The sequence below is a fragment of the Diaporthe amygdali genome (assembly GCF_026229845.1).
Source record: "Diaporthe amygdali strain CAA958 chromosome Unknown NODE_27_length_698932_cov_65_101997, whole genome shotgun sequence".
Classification (NCBI taxonomy): Eukaryota; Fungi; Ascomycota; class Sordariomycetes; order Diaporthales; family Diaporthaceae; genus Diaporthe; species Diaporthe amygdali.
Genome location: NW_026517047.1, coordinates 295827 through 318334, shown reverse-complemented (window position 1 = coordinate 318334; position 22508 = coordinate 295827). Strand labels below are relative to the sequence as shown.

General features: G+C 54.3%; 5 protein-coding genes across 5 annotated transcripts; 2 read left to right on the top strand and 3 right to left on the bottom strand.

Moving 5' to 3' along the window:
- Nucleotides 1-4: 4 nt before the first annotated feature.
- Nucleotides 5-2577, bottom strand: J7T55_000624 (uncharacterized protein; the record flags this gene model as incomplete). The annotated part of the gene is made up of 5 exons (XM_053131553.1): nt 5-393; nt 559-874; nt 1021-1336; nt 1628-2039; nt 2346-2577. The coding sequence occupies 5 exons, from the start codon at nt 2575-2577 to the stop codon at nt 5-7; spliced, it is 1665 nt and encodes a 554-aa protein (XP_052990355.1).
- Nucleotides 2578-4219: 1642 nt separating this feature from the next.
- On the top strand, nt 4220-5200 carry J7T55_000623 (uncharacterized protein; the record flags this gene model as incomplete). Its single annotated transcript, XM_053131552.1, has 2 exons — nt 4220-4406; nt 4482-5200. The coding sequence occupies 2 exons, from the start codon at nt 4220-4222 to the stop codon at nt 5198-5200; spliced, it is 906 nt and encodes a 301-aa protein (XP_052990354.1).
- Nucleotides 5201-5645: 445 nt separating this feature from the next.
- Nucleotides 5646-7948, bottom strand: J7T55_000622 (tyrosinase 2; the record flags this gene model as incomplete). Its single annotated transcript, XM_053131551.1, has 6 exons — nt 5646-5813; nt 5922-6794; nt 6907-7224; nt 7407-7492; nt 7561-7637; nt 7764-7948. The coding sequence occupies 6 exons, from the start codon at nt 7946-7948 to the stop codon at nt 5646-5648; spliced, it is 1707 nt and encodes a 568-aa protein (XP_052990353.1).
- Nucleotides 7949-10239: 2291 nt separating this feature from the next.
- J7T55_000621 (uncharacterized protein) lies at nt 10240-11379 on the bottom strand (the record flags this gene model as incomplete). Its single annotated transcript, XM_053131550.1, has 1 exon — nt 10240-11379. One exon carries the CDS (start codon nt 11377-11379, stop codon nt 10240-10242), a length of 1140 nt encoding a protein of 379 aa, XP_052990352.1.
- A 7870-nt stretch (nt 11380-19249) lies between these two features.
- Nucleotides 19250-22301, top strand: J7T55_000620 (uncharacterized protein; the record flags this gene model as incomplete). The annotated part of the gene is made up of 8 exons (XM_053131549.1): nt 19250-19590; nt 19738-19754; nt 19815-20255; nt 20318-20431; nt 20485-20628; nt 20698-21148; nt 21658-22053; nt 22130-22301. The coding sequence occupies 8 exons, from the start codon at nt 19250-19252 to the stop codon at nt 22299-22301; spliced, it is 2076 nt and encodes a 691-aa protein (XP_052990351.1).
- Between the last annotated feature and the right edge of the window lie 207 nt (nt 22302-22508).

Sequence of the window (22508 nt, the reverse complement as noted above, 5' to 3'; positions counted from 1 at the left end):
CCTTCTACGCAGAAGCCGAGACAGTCCTCCCGACACCCCTCCCAGCACCCCTGCCGACGCCACCGCTGCGGTACGAGGAGCTAAGGCGCTGCAGCATGTGCTCCTCGACGGTGACGACGCGGCCGCCGACGGGCTCGCTGCCGTCGAAGGGCCGCAGCTGGGCCTCGGCGTTGCCGTCGAAGAAGAAGGGCACCGAGTAGCGGTGGCCGCCGCTGGTGTTGATGACCCGGTGCACCGCGCTGCGGTAGATGCCCTTTGTCCACAGCGCCAGCATGTCGCCGATGTTGACCACGTAGGCGTCGCGATTGGGGGCCACCTCGTGCCACGCCTGCGTGTGCGGGTCTTGCACCTGCAGCCCGCCGGCTGTGTCCTGGAGGAGGAGGGTTATTGCGCCTGTTGTGGGTGGTGATGAGTCAGTCAGGGGAAGACGGAGGGTGAGAGTGTGTGTGTATATATATGTGTGTGTGTGTGTGTGTGTGTATGTATGTACATTTCCATATATCCATCTCCACATACATCATCATCTCAGTTGGGGGAAGAAGGAAGAGAGACACCCACCAAAATCGGTATGCGCCCCAGCGCCGAGCTGCCTCTTATCGTGCGTCGCCTGGGGCGGGTAGTGTAGCAGACGCATGATGCAGACAGGGTCGTTTGAGACGAACTCGTGGAAGATGTCGTCGCCGTATGGCAGGCCCTTGGCCAGGATCTCGAGCACGCGCATCGCCAGGTCCAGCACTGCGGCATAGTAGGCCTCGGTGGGCAGCCGAAAGTCGCCATCGGGCAGCGACGCCGGGAACATGTTCTGGCCCAGCAGCTCCGGGTGCGCCTTCACCTTCTCCGACTCGATGGGGAGATCCTTGCCGATGTAGAAGCCCTGTTGCGGGTTGGCAACCCCGTCCTCACGTCAGCTCGTGGACTCGCCGCTCTTCATTTCTTTTCCACTTTTCTTCTCTTGCTTTTCTTGGACATGCTCTTGACGACAGACACACGCACGCACTAGGTTGGATGCTTTGCTCTCACCTCTTTCAGGTCGGGCAGGGTGTCTTCTTGAAGTGTCTGAGAGCCTATGACCTCGTAGCCCCTGTTCTTGATAAGAGGATGCCGCAGTACCTCCTTCTCCGCTACAGGCAGGTCGAAGAACCTCTTTGCGGCGTCTAAGACGTTGTCCTGCATCTCCCGCGGTATCCCATGCCCGACCAGGGAGAAGAAGCCGGCCGTCATGCATGCGTTCCGCACATCGTCGACAACCTTCTTGGCGGCGTCGGTAGAGGCATCCTCAAGATAAGGGGCGATATCTATGGTGGGGATGTGGAAGTTGGATGGTGCACTCATGTTGCTGGGCCGATAGTAAGAATACATAGCATAAATTTGATGGGGGATAAAAATATTGGGGAAATATGAGGGGATGGAGTTTGTTGAGCCAAAGTGAGTGAGTGAGAGGGGGTGAAGTATAAACATTCTTCGTGACGTTTCGAGAACAGACCCAAGGAGCGAAGTCTAGATATATGCTTTCTGATGTATCAATAGACCACCACATTTGTCCAAGATCCGTCCAAATGCGAGTCAGAAGCACAAACATCAACACAGAAACCACCAGTTCCTGCCCCCATCAAGCCCCTGCCCGCACAGTAGCATCGCATTCGGCATAGGAGGTGGGCCACTGGTGTGCCATTGGTGTGCCATTGGTGTCCAATTGGCGTCCAATTGGTGCGTCCCAGCTGTCCCAGTTGCATCCCCCATGTGTGCATCATCGAGTACCGCATACCCGGGCCGCCCAGAGGTGGACAAACACCCGATCCCCGCAAACCAGGCCCAGACGTCGTCCATCAAGAACTGCGACGCAGCCGTCGGCTCGGTAAGGCCGCGCCCACCCTGCACCCCACTGATGCCGTTGAAGATTTGAGGCTGCAGTGCGCCCATCGCACAGGCGGCCGGAGCCTGCCGGGGGGCAGCCCGCGGACGAATGGGCGGGGATGGGGGCGACATGGGGGCGTCAGTCAATAGTCTGGGCCCCTCGGTCTTGTCGACAGGCGGACGTGCTGTAAGTAGTTGTCATTAGTACATAATCTCCTTAGCACCGTAATTCCTTCTGCACAACATACCAAATTCCGCGTCTCCACACACCTACATACCCGGCCAGCTGTGGCGTGTGTGTTTGTATGTGTGGTGCGTATTGGCATGCGTATGTGAGCGAGTGTAGACTATATGCGGGCGACTGGTCAGCGGCATATATTGACAGGTCGCACGCCTCCTCTCGTGGGTTTCCCCTTTTTAGGCATCGGTGTCGTCTGTATCCTCTTCTGTGTCGTCTCTTGGCCTGCCGTGTGACTTTGCCCTCGCGCAACCGCCCGTCAACTGCGCCCTGTGCCGCATGCGACGTCCTCGAGGGCGGAGCCGTACAGATACCAGCGGGGCGGATCGTCTCGGAACGATTGGGTTGTGGCGACTACCACACAGGTGAGCCGTCACCTGGGACAGGCCGTCGCTCGCATGCAGCCGCCCGTGGTCAGCAGCTCGCTTGTCGGCGGTGTGCATGTCGTGCACGATTGAAAAGGCAGGAGCTTTTCCTCTGGGCATCTTGACCGATCTCAGGTCTCAGATCCGGCCTGTTCCTGGCTGCCTCATGGCTTGAAGGCTGGATGTTGTTGCTTTTGATTCAGGGTCGAATCTCCAACAGCTGGCCGGGTACGGCGATCATCATCACAGCAACATCGACGACCCCTTTCGTTGACATTTCTCGCCTGTCGCAGACCGTCGGCTTGATTGTCTGTCTCTCTTGCCATCAATGACTGCGAGACACAAGGTGAAGCCTGAGCTTCAGAGACCACTTCTCCTCTTGATCCAGGACTGCCACGATGTTTTGACCTAACAAGGCAACCGAAGCGCACGTGCTCGGGTACGCACGACCAAGACTGCGTCTCAGCCGGGGGAACGCTTGTGGTCGGCCGGTCTTTGACCGCTCATGGCTTTGAGTCATAGCAATCTCACCCTGCGAAATGGTTATCGAACCGTCACGCCAGGGTAGATAACGGGCGAGGCAATGAGCACCAGTGCAAGACAGCAAAGAGACACAAGATGTCTCTTCACTAAGGACCTTGAGTCGGCGGGCAAGATGTCGAAACGGTAAAGATGAGATCAACAGGCCTGTTGCGATTCCTCTGCATCGGAAAAAAGCCCTCCTCAAGCGTGTCGCCCACGGTTACCATCACCGCATCGTTACCGGAGGCATGGCATTCGTATCGCCGAGGGTAGTTCAATGCTTATCGGCCGAGAATTGTGGTGAGAGAGAGGAGGAGAGGGAAGGAGGCGCAGCGAGGCATAGTCGGGAGACTAAATTGAAAACAAGTGTCAAGTCAGGAAAGGTGTGGCTGCGGCGTACGTATGCTTTTCTCTTGAATCCTGCTGGGCCAACAGAAATTGGACATGCCAGACTGGCCGACTGACTGCCTACTGGCTGGCTGCATTATAGAAAGATGGAAAGATAGATACGTGCTCTAATTTCGGACCATTCAGCGGGGGTGTACCCACCCTATAACGAGACAGAACAAAGGAAAATTTCCTTTTCTGCGGCCACCTCAAAGCGCATCCAGCCCTACGAACCCGACTGACCGTACGAATCCGACAGGGTGGGTCCGTATAGGGGAGCGCGTATTGTATAACACCTCATTGGCCAGGCCCTGCAGCAGATAGTGCAGCAGGATCGCGAGCCATCAATACGGCCCAATCGGACCCTATGGTATACGCGCATCCCGCCCGGACGGGTCCCCGTATTCATGCCCAGCCCTCTTCCGCGTCCCCAACGCTGCTGCAGAGACCCACCCGCGCCCAGGTCCAAGCCTCCCGTCCCCCGTGCCTGGCCAGCCCACGCCGGAGGTTCTCGACGTGTAAGACGGCAAATTCTTGCCCGGGTATGGTGCTGAAGGGTCTGTTGTCTCCTGGTATAAAGAATGGGTGGTCCCGCTCCGGTAATCCTTCTTGGGACCGAAGAGCCATCGATCCATTCATCACGTTGGTTCAAGGAGTCCTGACTAACAAGCGCTCCGAGTCGCTTGTGATCGCCACAACTCAGTCCTTACTTGGACAATATCAGCCAACTCGATCTATTTAGCTGAGAGGCTTTCAAGGACGCAACATATTTGTCTCTGAACGGACGGGCAGACTCACAACCGACGGCAAATTCTTTTCACGGCTCGGCGGCAGTGTCACACAAACCGACACAATGGCGGAAAAAGTAAACGGCGTCCTGCCCTACAAGGGCGGCACCTATTACCTCTGGCACTATGTCCCGTCTCTGCCCGGCGCCATCATCTTCCTTATTCTCTTCATAGTCGCCGCCATCGCTCATAGCTACCGCATGTTCCGTTTCCGCCAATGGTTCTACATCCCATTCATCTTAGGATGTATCTGTGAGTTGCGGAATTCCTCCGTGTCTTTCTCAACAATTGTAAAAACAGCCACTGACGAAACATCTCCCCCAACAGTCGAGGCAATCGGATACGTAGGCTTCGCCCTAGCCCACGACAAGACAGACCAGCTCCTCCCGTTCATCATCCAGTCCGTCTTCATCCTGGTCGCGCCCGCCCTCTTCGCCGCAACAGTCTACATGATCCTGGGCCGGCTGATAGCACGCGTGCCGTCGGGGCCGTCATGCAGCCTGATCCGCCCCAGCTGGCTGACCAAGGTATTCGTGTTCGGCGACGTCTTCTCCTTCCTGCTGCAGTCGAGCGGCGGCGGCATGATGGCGATGGAGGGCAAGCAGGACCTGGGGCAGAACATCCTGCTGGTGGGCCTGTTCGTGCAGATCGTCATGTTCGGGCTGTTCGTCATCGTCGCCGTAGCCTTCCACGTGCGGTACTCGCGCATGCTGGCGGTGTCGGGCGCCTACGGCAGCAGCGGCGGCCACCGCGCCCCCGCCGGCATCCCCTGGCTCAAGGTCCTGTACATGCTGTACGCCGTCAGCCTGCTCATCATGGTGCGGTCCATCTTCCGCGTCATCGAGTACCTCCTCGGCCAGGACGGCTACCCGCTCAACAACCAGTGGACGCTTTTCATCTTCGACTCGCTGCTCATGTTCCTCGTCACCGCGCTCTTCTTCTTCATGTTCCACCCCAATGACATGGTCGGCAAGGACCAAGATGGCGGCTACGACGAGGTGGGGACTTCCACCAGCGTCGAGATGCCCCTGCGGCAAAAGCCATAGGCTCTCATGGCTAACCTTGTCTGCTGTAGGAAATGGAGCAGAGCAGAGATTAATAGATGAATATTTTTTTTATTTAGATGCAGCTACAGTTGCAGGGTTTTTGTGGGCGGGATCTGGGATGCAGGCCCAAGGCAAAGGAGTTTATGGGTTGAAATGTACAAACATGATATTAAGAGCAGATCCTGGCGTGATGTTGTCAGCAAGGCAGAAACCATTAGAAATAGCGATATCAATTTTGTTCATTCAGTATTCATTACGGAAGTAGGCATGATCCTAGTTCGTGTCGTGAGTTCTCTCGTCATACTCTCCTCTTCGCGTCATTAGAGTGGAAAGGAGAAGCAACCAGGACGTCAACCATAGTATTGGACAACCCTCCGACACCCAGTACAGAAATCACTTCGTACCACCAGCCTATCCATTTGTACTGATCAGCATAAAAGAGGTTTTAATCCGACATTGCCCACCGTCCATGTCTCCTACCCCATTTTCGAGCGCTCGCAGGCCCGTACGTGGGGAATTCCATATCGTTCTCGCGCGGCGTGTAATCCCGGTCTTGCACGACAAACTGGAGGCTCGGGATCGACCCGATATTTTCGATGGGTGTCCCATCGCCCTGTGTGGTATGGTTAGCTCATGCTTCTCTATGCCCGGTACGTATTCCCGTGTGATATCCAGCCGTGTCTATGTGTACAGTGTCTCTTCTTGAAACTACATAACTCACCTTGACCATCTCAAACCTCAAAGTCTGGTTCAAATACCCAGCCACCTCCTCCGCATCAGCAAGATCCAGGCCCCCAACGGCGCCCAACGCCGTATCCAGCGGGATACTCGAGTGCGTGACGCCCTCAGCCGGGATCGCAAGCAGCGACATGCGGCCGACCTGCTCCTCCTGCTGTCCTTCTCCGCCCAGGTAGCAGCCGATGGTGGCAGGCAGCGGCACCTCGGCCCTGTCGACGCTGATGGCGACGGACCACGTCTTGCGCGTCGCGTGGGGCCGCCGGGTCGGGACCCTGTCCATGCCCCTCAGGCGGCCGGCGAGGCTGCGCAGCTGCGGCGCCGTGTCGTTGCCCTGGGGCGGGAGGTTGCTGTACAGCGCGTTGACCATGAAGCGGACGTGGTCGGCAAGCTCGTCCGGGCTTAGGGACTGGCTACTATTACTACTATTACCGCCCCCACTGCCACTTCCGCTCTGCACCTGGAGCTCCGGGTACGTGTAGCCCAATACGGAGATGTCGCGCACAGAGCGGCTGGTGTGAAAGCCGTCGTAGCCGCCGCCGTCGTCGTGGAAGGGCTTCAGCGGGGTGTCGGCGCTGACGTAGCCCGCGGGCGTGCCGTAGAGTGCGCCGGCCCAGTCGACGACGTTGAAGATGCTCGCGTTTGGGTAGATGGCCTGCCACAGGGCGATGAGACGGTCGACGTTGGCATGGTGCAGCATGAAGGCCGGGTCGAAGGCGGACCAGTTCAGGTCGTACATGGAGCCGTTGTTGCAGCCCACGGTGTTGTGGACGTTGTTGTGTGGGCTTTCGAAGCTTGTCGATGTGTAGCGGTCTGTCTCCATATTTTGGAAGGATGTGACGGTTGTGAAAGTGTTGTACTATCGGATATCTAGGTCAGCCCTTCACGGTGTGCTCACAAGCTTGGCAACGGTATGCTCGAGTTCATACAACTTGACCCTTAAACCCAGACGACGCGAGGCCGGCATTTACTTTGGCGACATCGTCAACAAAATCCTTAGTAGGGCAGCGGGTCGAGTGGTTCTGCTTCGACAGCGGTCCACCGTTCATGTACTGGAGCGTGAACGGATAGTTCTGGAAGTAGTAGCTGTGGAGCGGATTCCTGATGGTCACCGGGCCGTTGGGACCGTTGACTCCGATGTTCTCGAGCGTGATGACCTCTGGTAGCGAGGGAACCGCAGCCCAGTCCCAGTAAGCAACCCGCAGCTTTTCTGCCGCGTCCCGGTAGGTTGGTGCTTTGTCGCTTGCATATTGTTGAGCTATCTGAATGGCATGCGTCACCAGGGTTTGCTGGTTTGAGATGTCAGTGAAGGATCATTCAATTGACGTTGGTCCACGGATCACTGCTCTACTTGCCTCGTAAAGTGAAATAAATGGTCTGTGCCAGAGGCCAAATAATAGTTGCTGCCCAGTGTCTCAGCAGCTGAACCATCCAAGCCGTAGTACTTCCCTCAAAATCACCGTCTCCTTACACTATGAGGACAAAACCCGGCCATATTAGAACCACCAGCCACTTGTCCGACGTCACTCCACCCCCTGAACGGGAGGCCGTGTATACCTACAACCTCAGTCAATAACAGTAAGAACAATGAAAACCGTGGGAATCGATAGGAAGTGATTCCGCACCCATGATCTGGAAGTAAGACAGCTCATCAGACTCGTCAACGGCCTGGAGCTCCGCAAGAGCCAGCACGTACAGGTCCCTAGACACAGCGCTCAGATCAGCTTTCCTCTCCTTCCCTCCCCTTCTCTCGGCCGTAAGTGAGACACCACACCACCACCGCGGGGAGCCGCGGGGTTCAGCGCCACACACAGACACACACACTCACCACGAGGGGCCTCCACGAGCCCACATGTCGTTGATGTTCATCCTCGCTGGCGCGGCTCCCGTCTGGCGGTCGATACCGGTCAGAGGGCCGGTAACACTGATCCTGGCTGATTGCTGCTCGTCCGCCACGACCTCGCTTGCCCACAGCGCGAGCGCCGCGAGCACAAATGGCACGAAGAGTGTCATGGTTCCGTTATTGCGGCGTTCTCAAAAGAAAGTCTCGTGGGATTTCAGATCGAAGGAAAATGTCGAACACGGATTCAGATCTGAAGTTTGTGGGCGGAAAGGATTCTGGCTAAAGAAGGAAAACGCAAGGGAGGCCAAACGGGGAAAAAGCAAACGCCTGAGAATCGCGTCGATTGGAAAGATCAACACGCTACAAAGAAGTCGTGATGCAAGAAGCAACCCACCAGCACGCACCGACCCCGACCAAGGGAGCAAAAGTAATTATATCTCTGCGTGGAATAGTCCCCGTAGCACATTTACCACGCCGCACCGCTTGGAACAGCGGACAACGCAGAGATCAGGGAGACAAAACCACCCATCCGTGCCCCTTCCTTCAAGGCGCATACCAAGAGAGCCGGATATCCGGCCAGCCGGCGACGTGGGAGGCAACCCCCGGCAGAAGACTGGCACACTTGTGCTCAGATGTGCACAACAATGCCATCATATCCATGGGCACCCGGCCGCGGCAGTACCTAGGTAGAACAAGCCAAGCTCAGCCAAGCCGTCCAGCATGCCTCGAGACCAGGCGGACGGTGAGCCGATCGAGGCCGAAATGGCGGCGTCATGCTCACGGCCCTCACCGTGATCTCCGTCGCGACCGCTCCCCTACCATCATCGGGCCATGGTGACGAGTACCAAGGGCGCCGGCCCACGAAACGCCAGGTAGCACCGGCGAGCTCACCGCCGTATCCACTCATCCTCAAACAGACGTAGAGTCGCACCACGCTGGTGTGCCCATACCTTCGTTCCTCAAGATACGGGAGGGAGCTTGTCCGCCTCCATCGTATCTGGCCTGCCCAGTACTCGCCCTTCATTCTCTGCCCCGCGATTGGGGGCGCAAGCCACCCACGCAACGCACTGCAGTGCCCCGTCAAGCCGTCGAGCCAGGTCGGCCTCTTGCACGGGGAGACACATGCATGCTCGTATTGCCCTTATTTGGAAGGCTATTGGCATGCCAGTTTCCTTTCCTGACGTTGGAAGGGGGGGATCATTGCTTGTACAAGACTGGGTTACACCTGCCCCTGGGAATGTCTCACCCGCTAGGTCGCTGTCGGGTCTGTACAGGAGATGTGGGTGGCTGAACCTAGGCGCTTGACGGCGGGTCTCGTCGTCAATAGAACCAAGATATCCTTCTTCTTCATGTTGGTGATATGTCGGTCATGAGGGTAAGCCAATGGCTGAAGGATCCTCCCACTTCTTCCATTCGACGGAAACTCCGCCACCGTGAATGCCGAAAAGACGATAGACGAAGTGACGAGATCGGGTGGCGTCCTCGGGAATCGGCAGACACGAGATGGCCGTGTCCGCCTTCCGACGCGAGTCTCAGATCTCTCTCTCTCTCGTTGTCCCCGGAAAAGAACAAGGCCGTAAACCTAATCTCACCGCATCAAGCCTTGTCTCAGATTGGCCTCGCAAGCCTATCATTAGCGGCGCTTAATGCACCGACGTGATGGAGGTTCGGTCTATCGTCATCGCTGTACACGCCATATTGCCGACATGGCTGATCCGACCACTTCGACACCACCACGACCTAAGTCGGAGTATCTCAAGGGCAAGCCAGGCTGATGTGCTTTCATCTCGAGTAGAACCCCATCCATGTGAAGCACAGTGACGAAACTTGAGAAGAATTTGAGGGGTTGAGCTTACCAGTCTTCGCAGGCCATCCATCCGTCGAGGATCATCCGATGACCGAGTCTGTGAGGGCCAAATCTATGATTTTTGGAACGAGGTTCTGGCATCATTAACAATATTGATTCGTCTCTTGGCTTGTCTCTCCATTTTTCCTGATATCAGGTATCTTAATACGTCTAGATCAGACAAACATATTCAGTCCCTTCTGAAGACAGACTTTTCATGTCCCTTTTTTAGTAACAAATGAACCGTCAGGAAATTGGCGACAGCTCTGAATAGCATATCTCTCCGTGGCTGCATATTCCCCCAAGTCGACACAGCCTCGGCCCGGAAGAGTCCTCAAATCGTGCAAGAACCATGTTCCGGAACGCCGTTGGCTCGCGCATGCAAGACCATCTCAACTACCCAAGACCGACTACCACTTCATATGCAAACTCCAATGGCTATCCAAGAAAGCGGAGTAAAGCAATGATTTCCTTGGCAAGGAGGTGTATCAAAAAGCGAACCTAATAACCTGAGAGGCTTCTTCGACTATGAAGATTGGTTTTCAGTCCCGGCTCAAAGCAACGTTCTTTGGTCGATCATCGATACTGTCGCAACGGACAGCTATTCCAAACAGCTCACAGGCTCTTCTCCAGCAATACGAGGTCTCGGAAGCCCTCTTTCCACTTCTGTGTTTGTTCGGTGGTGGGTTTGGGCAGGGGGCTCCGGGCAAATCCGCCGTAGCCGTTCCAGGCTTGCAGACCTGCCTTGACACCCACGACACCGCCTTGAATGGCGGTCCAGTCTCCCGCGGCGACCGTCTCTTGCATTTCTTGAGCCGCGGCCACCTTTCCAGAGGCGAAAAGTTCGATCGTCTTGATACACGCTTTTGGAGAGATGTTGGCCAGGCCAGCTAGGATGCCGTGACCACCAGCGACCAAGGACTGGACGGTGAAATCGGCTGATCCAGCAAGTACAAGGAACTCGGGCCTTTGGTGGTCGTAATTCTTGGTGAGCTTCTTGGTGGCAGCAGCGACTCTCGCCAACTTTCCTGTATTTCCGCATGTCAACTTGACTCCGACAATGTTGGGATGCGCCGAGAGCTGGATGACAATATCTGAAGACAGGTCCATGCCACCAACTGCTCCTGGAAAGTTGTAGATTATGATTGGAATTGGTGAGGCATCCGCGACGGCGTTGAAGAATTCCAGGATGGTAGCTGAAGACGGCGCGAACAGGGACGCGTAATAGGAAGGGGGCAGGACAAGGGCGTAGTCGCCGCCTGCTTCCCATGCCTCCGTGCAGTATTGGACAGTCTCTCGCACGCTCTGGCTACCACAACCAACAATCAGAGGCATGGAGGAGAAACCAGCATCATTCAGGGCTTTGCGCGTGGTTGAGGTGACCAGTGATCTCTCCGAATGGGTGAGGTGGACCGCTTCTCCGTTGGATCCTTGTGTTGCAAGGCCAGTGACCCCTGCGCGTGCTAGTCGCACGGCGTGGCTAGCAATCGTTGCGGTGTCGACATCTTCATTCTCATCGAAGAAGCACATGGTGGGCACGTAGACGCCGGGCACTAGCGGCCGGTTCAGGTGTAGATCATCCCGAACCGATGTGCTATCGTAGGAACTGCTCAAAGGAGAGGCTGAATCTGCAGAGGACAGGCCACTGGGCACTGACAAGGCTGAGGAGTGTAGAGGACGGAAGGCCCGGTTGAAGCCGTTGAAACCGGCTGTGAAGCTGCCAGCAGGGGAGGGTGCGTCGGTATGAGGAGCCATAATAGCTTGTGAGGAACCACGAGTCTGGTGCGGCTGAGGGCGTGGGGTGATATGCAAGAACAGGCAAGAGAAGGAGAGTAGGGCACGGGAGAGGATGGGATGGGGGCTGCGAGAGTGGGAGGTTCAGGAAAAGGGTCTGGGTATGTTTTATAAGTGTCGAAAGCAGCGAAGCCGGACGCCCAAGAAGATCTGGCGTGCTTCTCCTTGCTCTCTTACGGAGTCCCGTGGACATCCCAGTACTCGCACTTCCGGCTGAGGATCCCAGGTCGACAGCCGCGGGCGAGATCCGATGTGACACTGGATGCTTGAGGAAATCCCGGGGAACAGGAATAAGCTGAACAAGATCAAGCTAGTCAAGGCTGCCAGTGATGGATGATGCACGCCAACTCGCAGCGCGCACCGCCCTCCCGCATGCCTCAGCAGCCGTGGAGACATGCTGGGTTGCAGTGCTCCGTTGGTGTCACAGTGCGGAATCCTTGGTCAAGGAGGGCGATATCTGGCAGCCTGGTCCTTGTTAGACTGCCTCCGCAAAATGATCATCGCAAGGGGAGCCCCAAGCCCTTGGGCTATAAAAAAGCGGATCGCGTGGGGGGCTCAGTGCGTGCTTGGCTTCAGGGCGGCCAGGCGGCGTCGCCCGCTGAAAAAAGCAAAAGTTGGCGGCAGACCCAAGCATTTGGCCAGGAACCACAACATGAGGCTCGGAGGGTTTTGATAGGTCTGCCATACGGCTGGTCCAAGTTTTGGCATGCCCTTGGCAGGCAAGCCGTTGGCTCTCGACTGATTGTGTAGCGTACCTGTAGATCACTGGCGTGACGACTGCTGCGACACAGGCTTTGTCGCGTGGCGTTTTGTCGCCGAGCTGGCCGGCTGGAATAAGGCGATCGACACAAGCATTTTGCAGGTATTTTCGAGCTGATTATAGCAGCAAAGGCCGAGGCGTCGTGTCGTGCCCAGTCACGCACTGCTCTGTCGTGCAATGCGACGCAAAGTCTGTGGTCGAACAAAGGTCTTATAGATGCGAGGCAGGCGAGAAGATGTGTGTCAGATTGGGTCCACGTCAGCCACCAGAATCCCACAGTCTGGATTCAACGGTTCCGCGATGATGATTGGGTGTAGTACATGGGTACAGGTGTACCTGACGTGAGGCTCTCTGGGCGCGTCATAATTTTGGGGGTCGTCTGTGCTTCTTTGGATGACATATGACAGCCGCAATATGGCCGAAACGAGCCATGTAAAGGTAAGACGCATCGAGGAGACATGATTCCTACGTAGGAAGGCAGCGATCGAGCAGGTCGACAGAGAGCCGTCATCCAAGCGCTGTCGGGCGTGATCGGCAAGGAAATAGCTCGGAGCACCACGTGGGCTGTGCTATGCAAGTGCTCTGCTGAACATGGTTTCTCACACGCTAGATGTTGCTGCCAGTGCCATGTGGGCACGTAGGTAGTACTGGGAGGCAGGGAGGCACGAGGGCAAGGGAGCGAAGAGGCCTGGCTGTTGGTGACTTCAATCTGCTTGACTCGGCGTGACTTGACGACTGCTTCTAGAAGGCGGGTTCGATTACACAGACCCACGAAGCGGTGTGTGCAGAGTTGCAATGGGAATGTTGGCTTGCCCCTTCGATTCCGGTCAGCGTGCCTCTTGCATGGGAGACATGCAGATCGGTCCTGATTTGTGAGCTGCGAGCTGCAGTCAGCCGAGAATGTCCCGACGGCATGGAAGCTGAAGGATCTCTTTGAGAGACAGCAGCAGTGATGTGATGGTGGGTGGTGCGAGGGCGGTCGGTCGGGCGGGCAGGCGGGCGGGCGACCAGACAAACAAACAAACCGATGAACAGACAAATAGAATAGATACACACACAGAGATCGGCACGCGTCTGATGGCTCGAAATAAACTTGAGGTGGTGGTGGTGGTGGCAGTGAGGCGATGGATGGATGGATGGATGCAGATAATCGAGAGCTGCTGTCAATGCTGATCCTCCAGCCGGCTTGGCTTGGGTCGAGGTGGTTGAAGTGGTTGAGCTGTGGAACAACAATAGCCCCAAGCTGGCAGCTGCCCAGTTGGTAGCTGGTCAAACAGGCGACAGTCGCGAGTGGTCCGTCGAATTGTCTGGAAATGGCAAGAGTGTGCCCATGGGTGATGTGTGGTAGCAGGGCAGGAAGGCCTGAGAGGGTGGGCAGCACCTCCTTCCTTCCACGCTGTCAGAGCTGCGAGAGGGTGTATACGGTTTAGTGTCGTGCCTTCCATCTGGGGAAGGAGGGGGGGAGGGTACCAGGGTAGGTACAGCCCTGTACGGTGCTTTGCGTAGTGTCTTGGGAAGGTAGGCCCAGCCCTGACGGTACAGTGCCAGAAGTGCGCGTCTCCGTTTCGACGAAACATTCCCTCTCTCTCTCATTGCCTCATCCAGCCCGTCCCTTGGCAACGCAACACCTGCCCTCGTCCAGTTCGTCCACGTCGTTCGTGATCGATTCCAATACATCTCCAAATCCAGTCCGAGACGGGACACCCGCTCTGCAGCTCGGTCTATTCCCGTGCTCTGCCACTGCCGGGCTCCCCTTTCTGCCTCGGAAACGGCGAGTGTGTGTGTGTGTGGCGCTATCGTGTCCTGCTGACCGGTAATTTTCCATCAACCATCAAGACGCAAGCCACGATGTTGGTCCGGATGCACATCAGCAGCCAAATCAGCTGGACACCCGTTGCCATGCTGACGTTCTGCAGATTACTTGAGAGCAGTGTCTGTCTGTGTTCCAACGTCTGATCGCGGCCTCTATCCCGTCACTAAGATGCTACCTTGGTGATCACCATGATGCCACACTATTGCTTGCGAGCACACCACCTGCACAGGCTGTACCGTCCTCCATCTTCCATATTCGCCTCCAGCTTCGTCACCATCCTCCTTGCCATTTCCGTAGCCATCCGCAGCCGAACATCACGGAGCCGCATCCAATGTTGGACACGGCGCCCAGCTGGGATGGGGCAGTGCGATATCGCCCACAGCATTGGCCAATCGTGTGTTATGCCTACATCCGGTGCTGTATCAGCTTCGTCCGTGGCAAAGCCGGATGAGCTTGGTGATACCATGCTCTGGCGTCTGCCCACGGCGACGGCCTAGTTCAACGGTAACAATTTGCGATCCCAAGCCGGAGTGCTCGAGAGTTTGGTACGGCCATCTCGGCTTCCGAAGACGGGGATCTGCTCCACAGACGTCCTTATTTAGCTGCTTGGGGAGTCCGGGAGAGAGGTCATGTCTTCGACTGCCAGCCTTCTCACACCGGAAGCCTGCTTTCTGGGGCCTCCGAGCACGACAGTAAGCACTGGAGGCTGGCTCGGATGAGACGGACGATGGATCGGGCATACGAACAACCCTTGTCGAATATTGGAGGCAGGTGACCGTTTTCCCCAGCTCTTGAGTGACCACTTCCCTGTTTGGGGATGCCGACTGGTCTTCAAAGGTTGGAGACACGAACACAGCATGCAAGCACGCCAGGACTCCTCTTCTGACTCTTCTCGAGCATGGCATGGTTCACGATGTGGAGTCTGGCCGGGCCGACAGCTCTGAATGGGCATGAATTACGGCAACGCCAACACAGTCCACCCTCACTGTGCAATGATGGGTCACCCCGCGTTTCCACTTCTATCGCGGGGTTCAAGGACCAGGCCAGGCCAGGCCAGACCGGAGCCCGAGGCACTCCACTCTACCCCACGCGCCGCAATTTATTCGGGAGCTTTGTTGACGACTCGACGAGCTGGCAAGGCGAGGACCATATCTCGCTCAAATATCTACCGTCGATTCTCAGAATCTGGTGCTGACGCAGCGCAAGGGGGTGGCGAGCAGTCAGTTGGTTTTCGTCTTGTGTACCTACAGGGATCTAGCATGTGCTTAGTTCCGACAGAGTGGCTCTGGCTTGATGGGCGTGGGGGTCATTTGTGGGAGGTGAGATGCCCGCCCCCCTCCCCTCCCTCCCTTCAAAGACCTGTCCCTGCACCTCGGATCTTCTGAGCTTTCTCACTAGTACTTGGGTAACCAATTTGGGGGCTCATGTTTTGAAGCACCTCGGAGTATCACGGACCTCTAGAGAGACACTGCCTATTTCTGACCATCTCAACGAGCTCACTGGACTGGCCATGTTGATCTGACCAACTGCGCGCACTTGGGAGGAAATCAGGCCAGTGCTGAACAGCTGTTCACGGCTTGTCGTCAGAGTTGACTAACACTTCACGCATTTTACGTTTCTATTTGCTCATCTCTGACGAAGTGCCCTGCCCTCTCCATCTCGAATCTTGCGACAATCTCCTCCAACGCGGAGGCATTCGCCCGGCACATGCGCCGGTATCGGTTGGCCAACACGACCCCAAATGGAGGCATCTCGCCACAAATACCAAGGGAATCGTGTGGACAGAGCTTCGTATGACAGTGAATTCATTTACTGCACGAGACGACAAAGAGGGCAGTCCTCGCCGAGGTGAGCAAGTCGGGCGGGCGGCTTCATCAACGAGGGATCGGCTTCCGCTGCACAGGACGTGTCGCCGGCATAACATCTTTAATCGGCATTTTCCACCCATGCACGGATCACGCGGGGGTCCTGTAGGAGCCCCAATTCCGCGTTAATACAAATGCAGGCATTCGCACGTCGTCACACTCGACACACGTGCCCTCATGATCCAAGGGATCTGTTGTGACACGCGAGGATAGATGGGCAATGCCGAGCGCCGCCACACTCGGTACTTTTGAAATAGACACATTCTCTTCGGAACGGCTTCAAGCAGCTTATCCGCGTTCAATGCGGGTGAGACCAAGGTTTCGGTCCCGCAGGATGACGAGGACCCGCTTCCTCCTGCCTGGTACACTATATTCTCATGCAACGCGCGTGATATCTTCGCGTACAGGCAAGCAGCCCGCGAGGCTGTGACATGGAACTTGATTTCACACAGATTAAATGGGTCGATATTACAAGTCGAAAGATAGCAAGAGATAGCAAGCCAATCTTCGCCCGCACCCTTGTCCATACCAGCATCTCGCCCAAGTTGCAGCGAGACCCCGGTGCTCTGTTCCCGGGCCGGCCACCGGGATCAACGAACCAAGACACCAACAAGCTCGAACTACTCGAAGATCATGTGATGTGGAGAGAGGGCCACCAAAAGCTTCCAATGAGGCAGGTGACATTTCCAACAGGGCCTTGTTATCGCCCGTCAACTGTCATAATCGCAGATGATCTGCGCGAAGGCGTGCTGCCAACCCCTGAAGCGTCGATATCCTGCTAGGCCGGCCCCCACGCTAAATTGAACGCCCGGCCCCCATTAGCATGGTTGCTTTGTGCTGACTTTCCCCGTCGGCTCATGGTTTTAAGTGAAGAGACTCCAGCGTGTGGACTTGGATTTGACATCTCTGACATCCAGGTAGGCAGAGCGTTGTTGATGACCTTTTGATATTGTGCGATCTATTTGCTATGGCTATAGTGGCTTCTCTGCAAGGTCACTCAGATCATGCACGCGTTCTCTAGTCTGTGCTTCCAGTCGAGTGAAGATGTGCTCTCAAAACATATGGCTCAACCAGGCATCCGTTCTCCTCCCTTGCATGGAATGGAAAGCGCATATGATGATAATTATCATGTCGCGTTCCATGGTATCAGATCAAAACAGATTCATCCTTTCTGTGCCTAAGGACCTAAATGGTGGTGATCTACTGTAGTAGACTCTGAAAATGGAACGCATCTCTGAATTTGTTTCTCAAATGAAGTCGCATTCATAGTTAGCTTCTCAAAATATGAATGGAGATCTTACAATTGAAAAGCAATGAACGGATAGAGCATTGGTAGGCACGTATTTTCAGCCTTGTAGCTCAAGTTCCACAGAAGCTTCCGACTCACTTGCGAAAGGAGAGTTGTCAAATCTGAAGCGTAAATGGGCTGACTATGTTCGCTAACGCGGTTTCATAACAAGGTGAGGACAGACTCCAATTTCATGAGATATCCAATTTTATCCTTACAAGAAGAGTATCAGTTCTGAGACTTCACCAGCAACATTCTCTCAGAATTGTAGAATGGGCACACTTTTTGATGTATTTGAGAAGGGTCTCTCTCGTTTGACCAAGCTTTGAAACTTCAAGAGATGTAGAACGATCCCAGACCCATAACAGTACGTCTATCACTGTTGGAAGAATTCAAAAGCCATGAACGAATAAATTACGAGGTAGTCTTGATGCCTTGCCAAAGTCTTTTTACGCCTGTTTGTGTGTGCCTCTTCGACGAACGGCTTAAATGACTAGAACTTGTGTTAGCAAATGAGGACTCTGCCAGTCTACGAGGGCCGGTGAGTCCGCTAGAAAAAGCACGTAGGCCCACCCATGTCAAATCTGGCTATTCTGGCCAGGGTTTTTACGCCATTGGTAAGGCAAAATAATGCTGGCTAGGCGAGCTGGAGCCATGTTTATTACCTGCCCGTTCATATTCGGAGGGAAGCCTTGTCACATGAAGAATCAAAAGCTTTCCGGGTCTCATCAACTTACAAAATATTCATGCATGCACGTCTGCGACTCGACGTCTCGCTTGGTTTCTCCGACTATGGCTTCGCTGACTCTCCAATTGCCGCGCCTCGGCAGCGATATTTTCCTTAAAATGGAGTATGTTGTTATCTCAAATTGGGACACTTAGTGAACAAGCTCGGTGGCCTTATGATGATATTGATGTCAACAACTAGCGCTATGGTCACCATGAGGACTATTTTAGTATTAATGGGAATTGTAATCGCCATGACGGGAGTGGGCGCGTTAGAGCTAAATCAGTTCAGCATATTGTGAACGAAGACACCAAGAAGCGGTGTACTTCCCGGTATATCATGAACTTTAAATTTCTGCATAGATTCTCACCCTACCATTGGGTCTAGCGTCGGGACTTCACCAGCTGAAAAGAGGGGCAATGGTCGCGTAGTCGCATGAAGAGTGATAGGCAGGTCATTATTCAGACTAGGGTCTGGAGCTGAACTGCATGTGTTCTCACTTGGGAGCAAAGAAATTGCGAGTCATGCGCATCCAATATCTTCCTGATAAAGAGGTGATCAGCCTGGGCCCAGAGCCGAAGACCGACGCTTATCGGTGTGAGAACTGAGAAGTCTAAATGTGACGAGTGTGACAGTCTCGGTCGATACTGCAGAGCCTCCCAATTGAGTTGGCGGTGACTGTACTGCGCAGACCAGGATCGACGCATGATGTCAACTGAGTCGGCTTCATCCAGGTTTGAGGCCATGGCTGTCGCGCGTGTTTCAATCTCTGCCCTGGTAGTTGCTTTTGTCGACGCCATCTAATTCTCCTCGATATTGACGACAAAATTGCACAAGCCCGATCTGTGGGATGCCATGCCGTGTAGAATAACAAGCCCTTGTCTCGTGACGGCCTGCAGTGGCACACCCACTTGTTTCTCAGCTACTAGCCGATCATCATATAAGACAAGTCACAAATGTCTAGAATTTTGTTGGTTGTGTGATTGCCTATTCAAGATTGCGCCTTGCGGGTATCAATACTAGAATGGCTTGGCGCCGTTAATAGAGCTGGATCCAACAGTCCCAAAGGTCAGGTTCGCATCCACTATGCCACGAGCCTGCACGCATATAGCGGATCATTACACGTCAGAAGCTCCATCGCCTATCAGAATAGGGAACGTTCTGGTATCAACCTCGGCGGTTGTGGCGGATGTCCGCATGTCCGAATGTAACTTTGCTGCATTATTCACCCTGCCTAGATATGTTGATAGATACATCGTGTCAGCATATTAATCGCAGACTCATTGCTTGAATCCATGGTTGCTTATGCGCCCTCTTTCTCCTTCCAAATTCTCTCCTGCTCTTTCTGGATCGATCAAGGCTACTTGCTAATTAAGGTATGAGCTCAACGATCCGAGCAGGGCTACCGCCCAGCTCATTAATATGGGCATTTGTTGTCTTCGTTTTGGCATACGGGGTCTGGACCGTTATCTATGCGTACACTTTGCACCCTCTTGCTAAGTTTCCTGGGCCATGGTGGGCAGCGATAAGTCGGATTCCCTATTGGATCATCGCCGTGAGAGGCGAGCAGATCCACTTCATGAGAAGGTTGCACGAAAAGTACGGACCAGTGATTCGATTCAGCCCGAATGAGTTGAGCTATACCGACCCTCAAGCTTGGAAGGATATATGTGGATATGATAGGGGCAAGCCTGAGAATCTCAAGGCGCCAGAGGCTCAGTATGTTAATTTTCGCCTAATTCTAATGCCCTTGAAACTGCCCACGAGCAACTAGGCACTCTTACGGTAGTCTTTCATGTGCCCGTCTTGAATACTCACTCTGCTTCACATTTTCGAATCGAGCCATAGCTAATTCCAGATACGCAGTCTGCCGCCTCATAATGGTAAGCTTATCATGCGTCTTTGAGGTCGTTTCCTTCCAGTTTGACTGACCTCCCACGCAGGAACGCCGCACCTCATCACAGCAAAGACAGCTGATCACAGGAGAGTGCGCCGTCTCTTCTCTCCTGCCTTCTCAGACCGTAGTCTCAGGCAGCAGGAGCCTCTATTCCGCAAATATGTCGACCTGCTCATTTCAAAGTTGCGAGAGACCGACGGTCAGCCAGTGCAACTTGGTGAGATGTTGAACTTTGCCACTTTTGACATCATGGGAGACCTCACATTCGGTCAGCCGCTGGGACTTCTTGAGAGCGCTGAATACTCGTCATGGGTCAAGAACGTTTTCGACGCCGTACGAGTGCTTCCACTCATCCAAGTGATCGAATATTACCCACTGCTGAGCAAGATATATGCGTTCCTCGAGCCAAAGAAAGTGAACGAAATGAAGACGACTCACTTCAAACACTCAGCTGATCGGGTGGACAGACGGCTGGAGCAGAAATCTGGTAAGTTGCGCACCAAATCCTCGCCGATAAAACTCATCTGCTAACATTAAGTTTCCGCGAAGACCAACCGGACATTTGGAACCTTGTCTTGTCAGCAAAGGACGAGAAAAGTCTGACTTTGAACGAAATGCATTCCAACGCCGAACTCTTCATGCTGGCTGGCACTGACACGACAGGTGAGACCTAGGCTTACAGACTAGAATCATCACATGAAGCTGACCGCTATTAGCAACCCTGCTTATGGGCCTATTCTATCTTCTCCTAAATGATTCAGCCAGGATGAAAAGAGTAGTAACGGAGGTGCGAGATCAACAGAAAGCTCGCGGCGTTCTGGATCTTGAGTCACTCGCAGGTCTGAGCTACTTGAACGCCTGTACGTACACCGCCTCCAGCACTTGCCTACTCATGTCCAGGAACATAGCTGACTTACTCGACGATGCAGGTATACAAGAAACCTTTCGAATTTATCCGCCTGTCCCAGTTGGTATCCCACGAGTCATACCCGCAGACAACGGTGGGCGGATGATATGCGACAGATGGGTCGGCCCAGGCACGCGAGTGTCAATTCATCAGTACGCTACCTACCATTCCGCAGCCAACTTCAAGGACCCGGACGCCTTCGTACCTGAAAGATGGCTTGGTGCGACTGAGTACATGGATGACAAACGGGACGCCCTTCAACCCTTTTCATATGGACCTAGAAATTGCATTGGCCAAAATATGGCGTGGCACGAGCTGCGGCTTATAATCGGATTACTTGTTGCTAACTTCGATTTGGAGCTTTGCGAGGAGAGTCGCAGCTGGATGGATCAAAAGGTGCATGTTCTGTGGGAGAAGAAGCCGTTGATGGTCAAGCTGAAGCCGGTCGGGCAGGAAATAGTCATCGATGGTCTGTGAGTGCAAACTCTACACCCTCTATCTTGATTACATAGCGCGGCAGTCAAGAAGTTTACTCTCGATCTTTTTACTCAATTACATAGACTATGATAACTCTGATAATTGCCTGCCATGATTCTGTTGGTGACAAACTCGTGCCAGCCAAATAGACTTCTCATACTTCCGCCATTCTCAGCTCAAGCGATGTAGATCGTAGGCTCAGTTTCCGACAACCACTCCGGTGACCAACGAGCTCATGTGATCTTCTCTTTCTATGTTCGGGTTTGAGCAAATTTGCATCACTGACAAAATTACGTCCATATCGCCAGTCACGAAGCTCATCCGTGGCTTTCTTTGGCATATAAAAAGGGCTCCACTGCCCAGACTAAACGACGACCACCGGCAACCTTTCGACAAAAGCAAGCATCGATTTGTTTTCAAGAACGAAATCACCATAAAAAAGATTCTCTGTTTTCAAGAGGTCTCAAATACAGCCACACGGTCATCAAATCTGACAAACTCAAAGACTCAAATCCGCCCAAGCAGCCAACATGCATATCCTCAACCTCCTCCTCTTTCTACTCCCTCTGAGTATCTCAGCTGCGGTAGTCGACCGGATCACATACGTCCCGGGAGACAGCAATGACATCAATACCACCTCGCCGAACCTCATCCGCCGAGACTCGGTTCGCTGGGGCCCTGATGACACCTCGCAAGATGCCTGCGACGCTGACGCAGAACCCCAGAGGACCGCTGGCAGCGAATTCTACAAGTGGGACTGCAACAGTATCATCGAATTCAACAATAATTTCGGCCGCTACACTATCAATGGCTATACAAACGGCAGGTGGGCGATAATCAACATCAGGGGAACATGTTCTATCGCAGTTGCGAGGACTGATTCGTCCACGAATGATTACGAGTAAGTACTCAGCAGGTGGAAGTCATGAAGCGTATGGATCTTCGCATTCAGAAAATTGACCTCATGGTGTTCTTAGAGTTGGCGACAAGGATATCAGAGACTCCGTTAAGGCGGCGATGAACATGTATAGCGACCCAGTCGTGATGCAGTCCGTCACAGGCGCGGCAACGTGTGACGCTGCTGATACAACGGGCAACGACGTGCCCATTAAATGGTGGGTTGTCGATCCGGACGACATTCCTTCCTGATAGTTTAGTCCGAGATGAAGGGCAAGCTTGGTGGGAATATCTTCCAAAGCAGGGGTCCTAGTTGTGGCGTAGTTGGTCCATGGCTGTGCTAGCTACGCAGAAGTAATGCGAACAATCGATGCTTTTACTACTTTCAAATGACAGATCGTGATCACCGTAGGTTTTGCCTCTGATGAGACGCTCGCCTGGGAACCTTGAAGCTCTGGT